The following is a 6,000-nucleotide window of genomic DNA, read 5'->3' on the forward strand; positions in this document are numbered from 1 at the left end:
GGACGATACAGGTCAAAATGACACAGAAGCACAGAGGAGTTAAACTGTATGTGCTAAGTGACTGCTGGAATGTCAAGAGTTGGACAGCTTTGGTTTTATATGAAAAGCTAATTCTGCAGAGGCATAATTTGTTGAAGAGTACACAGACTATTTGAGGTCAGAAAAATGGCTCCTTTAATTTATTTATTTTTATCAAATGTTTACTGAACATCTGTTATGGGTCAAGCACTGTTCACAGAGAATAAAATGGATATAATACCTGCTTTAATGGGGCTTATATTCTTGTAGATAAGTCAGATGTTAAATAAACATATAATTACTTGCTTACTAACTGTAACAACTAAAAGAATAGTGTATTACTCAAGAGAACAGGAGAACCCTAATTTAAACTATGAACTCAGGGTTGCCTCTCTGAGCAGGTAACAGCTGAGACCTGAATGAGGAGTAGGCATTTGCTAGACAAGGGTGGGCGAGAAGAGCATTTCAGACAGAGAGCAGCACATGGAAAAGTTCTGAACTGGGATGAAGCTGGTTCCTTTGAAGAAATGGAAAAAGGCTGATGGGGCTTAAGAACAGAAATCCAAAGAATGGGATGAGATTTTCAAGTTTTATCTTGATTGCAATGGAAAGTGATTAAAGGGTTTAAGCAGGAAAGCGACAGCATTTATGTTTATAAAATATCACTCTGGCTGTTGTATGGGGGATAGACTAGAGGGAGGGCAAGAACAGAGGTGGCAAGTTTGGTCAGAAGTCCTCCGTCAGAGCAAATGATAGGTGATGGTGACATGTCCTAAGATGGAAGGGGTGGACATGGTGGCTGGGTTAGAGCTATCTGTGAGATGAGATCAGCAGGATTTGATGATGGACTGGATGTCTGAGGAAGTATGCAGAGTGACACCCAGATTTTCAGCTGGAACAATCCAGGGACTGGAGGTGTTATTTATTAAGATGGGAAAGAATGGTGGAGGTGCAGCTTTTGGGTGGGAGCTACAGCAGAGATCAAGAGTGCAGGTTTGGATACATTAAGTTAAAGATGTCTTTCAGACAGCCAAGTAGAAATTGTATGTAGGCACACACACCTACACTGCAGGTGACTGTGTATCACAGAGATCATCTGCTGCTATTGGGATGGATGAAATTACCATCCATCCAGTATGGAATGAGAAATGTCCTGATGAATAGTACTAGGAGGTCAGATAGAGGAACAGCCAGAAAAATAGCATGAAAGCTAAATGATGGAAGAAGTCAAGACACAGGAAGCTGTCAACTATGTGGAATATTGATGAAAAGATGGGTGCATCTCAAAGTGCCTGCTGCATCTGGCAACATGGAAAAGCCCAGACGAACTGAGCAAGAACAAATTTGGAACAGACAGAAACCAGCTTGAATTGAACTGAACAGTCAACAGAGGTGGGTGGGTATAGTCAAAGCCTCAACAGTGTCGGCTCTGAAGGAGGAGTAGAGAGACAGGCAGGAGCTGCCTCCTGAGAGGAGTAAGCTCTGACCTCCTCAAGCTTCACCCAGGACAAGGTTCTCCAAATTCTATACCATCAGCCCTAAGCTGACCAGAGAGTTCCCTATGGCTCTAGAAGACAACACACATGGGCTCAAAGGGAGTGGGAAGGGCCTACAGCCAGCCATTGCCAGCTCTTCCCTTGACCTCAGTTTCACCTTCGTCCTTGGCACGTGAACCCCTCGTTTTGTTCTTGGGTATTGTACTCTAGTATGTAAAACTGTTCCATCATGGGGTGGGAGAGAGATGGATTGGGAGTCTGAGATTAGCAGATGCAAAGTATTACATATAGAATGGATAAACAACAGTCTTACTGTATAGCAGAGGGAACTATATTCAATATCCTGTGATAAACCATAATAGAAAAGAATATGAAAAAGAATGCATATATGTATAACCAAATCACTTTGCTGTACAGCAGAAATTAACAAAACATTGTAAATCAACTATACTTCAATAAAATAATTTTTAAAAAAAGAAACCTGTTCCATCATAAAGGTCTCATGCCTCTACTGAAAAGCTCCTGTATGCCCAAGAGGCATGGAGAAGGTATGAAGAGCCTCCTTATACTCTTCTGGTAAAGAAGACCTGACCTTAACCTTCTCTTTTCCAGATCATATTGTCCTAGACCTTCCCCAACAGACCCTTTCCAACCTCATCTCCCACTGGTCTTCCCCTTGAAAGTTCCTCCACTACCTACACATGCCCCCTTAAGACATCTTATATTTTCCTACCTCCATACCTTTGTTTTTCCCCTTTAGAACTAACTAGTCCCTCCTCCTTGCCTCACTGAATCTTATCCACTTCTCACATTCAGCTTGAGTCCTTACACATCTAGAAAACCCGGCCTGGTCCCCCACCCCTCTCTCTGGCCTTTCTCCTACACTGCTTGGGAGCACTGGCTTTTTCTGCATGTGCTCTTACCTCCTACACTGAGGATCAGTGACGCTGCGTGCTTATTCCTTTATTTTCTTTGCTGGCGCTGGTACATCAGAGGCGGTTGGTAAATATTTGTTTATTGATGGGTTGATTGAGAAAATACAGTAGCCCTTTCTCCCTGAAGCATGAAGCCTTGCAGTGGTCTCAGCAGGGCTGCATGACCAGGGCTCATCAGGGCTAAATGAGAAATAAGTGGGTGCCACAAGCATTCATAGCCTGCTTCCTGTAGAATCATTGGAAGAAGTTCCAAGTCATTTGAGTTCAAGTTCAAATTAAGCTCTGGCCATCCTGACCATCAACTATTTCAAATGCTCCTGTAGAAACCTACTCTTTTTTGGAAATGTTGTGAATTTAAACCACAAAAGCTCATGTTTTCTTTTAAACCTACAGATAGAAGTTTCTTGGCATTTTAAGTTGCGGGTTTCCCCTGGCATAGTCTCTTTTAAATGTTGAAAAGGTAGCTTGCTAATCTACATTCTCTCATTGTGTCATGCTTCATGTAACAAGAGCATTGCACAGGGGTGAAAATTCAGCCTGCAGTGTTTTTTCCACTCAAGGTACTGGCTAAATGGACATAATAAGGAATAGACTTCAGTGACTTTCATGCAATATGAGTTTCCATCAAAAAGTTTACACTGACGAAGTTTTCAGCACAGAAACATTTTGTGGAAATTGGTTCAGTCAAATCTGGGCTCCAAAGTGGCCTTAGACACAGAGCAATTATTGCAGCCATGAAGAGACAGGTAGACCCTTGGCCCATTTCTAAAATAATATGCTTTGTGATTTCTTGGGGACTATTTTTCCTCCCTGGCATCAACAACAGGAAAACCAAGAACCTTAAAATACTGAAAGTGGTAGTTTAAAGGCAAAACTATTTTCCCAAATCCCAAAGGAAAGAATTCAGCAAGGAAGGGTCAGGGAAGATGTGTCCCTCTGGGTGGGCACCGACTCATGCCCATTAAAGCAGGTTCCCATGAGGGCATATCTTCTCATAGTCAAGGAAGTTCAACTACCATGTCTGTTTATACCTCACCTCGGCTTCTCCTGAGGTAGAATATATTTTCTTTTATGGAAAGAATGATTTATTTGCTTTCCGATTACTAATTTACAAGAGATGTGAGGCAACAGAGAGCCTTGGCTGTGCAGTCTTGGGGAAAGTAAGGCTGTTTTGGCTCAGTACCTCCTAGCCTCCTCCAGAGGGGTCCCAGGTTGCAATTACAGCCCCCCAGCAAGGCTGCACACTGCCATTAGGGCCAGGCCAACAGGACAAAAGGGAGGGTGCCCTTGCCCTGTCTGGGGCTTTCTCTGACTTGGCTGGAAATAATGTTTCTTAAAAAAACATCTTTACGAGACACATGTGTTCAGATATGATCATTCTTTTGAGGGTGTGTCTGCTTTTAAATGGCATGATTCACCCCAAATAGTATGTCCCCCATTTCTCATATCCAGCTGCCATACAGAAAGACAAGAACACTATGTGCAGAGGCACAGAGGAAACTGGGCTGTCACTCATCTTCCCTAGGAAGGAATTTTCTCCAGCATTTAGCTTTTATGGTTAAAGAGAAAAGTTCAAACTCTTTGGGGTGGGGATGGGAGGGGAGAGAAATAAAGCGACCTGTCAAAATTCCTTTTAGCACCTACGACTAGTGTTAACTTACATGATCTCTGAGTGCAATAAAAAGCCTCCAAACTGCTGTTAAAGAGATAGTTTGACCTTTTAAAATGGAAACTCTCCCACCTTATATCCATATTCAAAAGATGAACCTTGGGAACTCTAGAGTTTTAGATTAATAATGAAATGAGGCTGCCTTTCCAGAACAGGGTTTCCCTACAGGCTGCAAGCTAATTAGGGTGCTCTAGACCTACATTGTAACAGCAGGTAGAACGCAGGCCCCAAACCTTTTAGCCACTGTAGTTGCCAACTGCCCATAGTCTACTTCTGAAAGGAGACTGGCAGGGAGTCATGAAAATTTAGTAAATAAAAAAGTCCTGGACGCGACTGTCAGCAGCCTGCGGTTCCGGGGCAGGCTGTCGGCCCCTGGCGGCAGAGGAGTCGCCGCGATCTCGGGTCTCCACAGCAGCCGCCGAGCCCGGCGCGCACCGAGCGGCGCTGCTGAAAGAAGTTGGAGAGCTCCCAAATCGCCACAGAATTCGGCGGTGGGCGCTGGGGAATCACTTCCTGCGTAGCAATCAGTAAAGTTTTGGAGTAAATAAAGACTTTAGACCGACAAGAGACCCATACTTTCCTTGAGCATAAGACACACACCGCACCACGCCAGCCAGAGGCTGCTCGCACAAGGCCATCAGCCCAGCTCCACCGGGACGCGCCCGGTGCCTTCCAGTTCCCACCACCCCAGTACTCGTCCAGAAGGAGCCAAGCCAGAAAAGCGGCTCTCCAGGGCTTGCGGTTCCGGATGCAAATGCCTCCAGGCTTCCCGGCCCGGGAGACAAGGGCTCGAAGTCAACAGTCGAGGAAACGAGGGCAGGACCACCAAGTCCAGCTGGGACACCCGGGACCTTCTCCTCCAAGCCCGCTCGGGTTTCTCCAAAGGACGCGCGGCACAGCCCACACGCCCCCGGCACTCCACTCCACTCCTCTCTACAGGTTCCCCCCAAACTCTTCCCGGGAAGCCCCAACAAAGCACAGACGGCGCCCTGAAACTCCCAGGGCACTAGCCAGCCACCCCCACCTCCGTCTCTCGAACCCTCCTTATCGCACCGTTCTCGCGTTCATGGGGAGTCAGAAGCAAACCACGAGAAAATGCCTTCGCGAGGAGCCTCCCTACACACACCCGCCCTGTCACTGAAACAAAAGCGTAGGGAGGAGGGAGATGGAAGAGGAGGCGGGAGGAAGGTTTAGAAAGAGGATGGGGAGAGCAGTAAGAAGGTGCTGGGGAGGAGGGTCGGGATCAGAAGAGACCGGGGCCAAGGACCCCGCTCCGACTCCGCGCGGCCGGTCGCTTACATGCCCAGGTCGCTGTAGGTGTTGAAGAACTCCATCTGGTTGCACGCCTGGATCCAGCCCACCACCCAGGTCTCGTGGCGGGGTATGGGGGGCATGACCACGCGGGCCGAGGCTTTGAAGTAGGGGGTCTTGTAGCGCAGGACGATGGGCGAGGTCTCCTCGATGCGCGTGGGGCACTGGTCGATGGTGGCGCACACATCGTATACCACGATGTTCTCGCGCCGGATCCGCGCCTTGCAGGTAATGCTTTGGATACAGCCCATCCTGCCGCCCGGCGCCGGCGCGGCGCGGCGTGGGGCAGCGCGGGGGACCGCGCGGGCAGCCGGGGGCGCCCGTCACGCCGGCATGGCGACGCGCCGCCCGCTCTGGGTCCGGCTCAGCCCGTGCCTAGGAGCGGTGAGCCGGCGCCGGGCATTCTCCGAGGCAGCCCCCTCCTCTCGCCGCCGTGCCAGGTCTCCGCTGCCCCGACGCCCGCCCGCCCCTGCCCACGCCCGCCCCCTCTCTCCAGGGCGCGGCAGGGCGCGCGGAGCGTGCGCTCCTAGGAGGCGGCGGGCGCCCCCGCCGGCTCCAGGGCCGGCGCGGA

General features: G+C 48.9%; 1 protein-coding gene across 1 annotated transcript in view; it reads right to left on the bottom strand.

The window, feature by feature from the left end:
• The window catches only part of FAM78B (family with sequence similarity 78 member B), a 92,750-nt gene extending 87,043 nt beyond the window's left edge, over positions 1-5,707 (bottom strand). The window contains exon 1 of the mRNA XM_059045977.2: positions 5,418-5,707. Within this exon, the coding sequence (XP_058901960.1) occupies positions 5,418-5,680 (263 nt within the window). The 5' untranslated portion in view covers positions 5,681-5,707. The remainder of the gene's footprint in view (positions 1-5,417) is intronic.
• Positions 5,708-6,000: the final 293 nt, after the last annotated feature.

This window comes from Kogia breviceps, chromosome 1 (genome assembly GCF_026419965.1).
Source record: "Kogia breviceps isolate mKogBre1 chromosome 1, mKogBre1 haplotype 1, whole genome shotgun sequence".
Lineage (NCBI taxonomy): Eukaryota > Metazoa > Chordata > Mammalia > Artiodactyla > Physeteridae > Kogia > Kogia breviceps.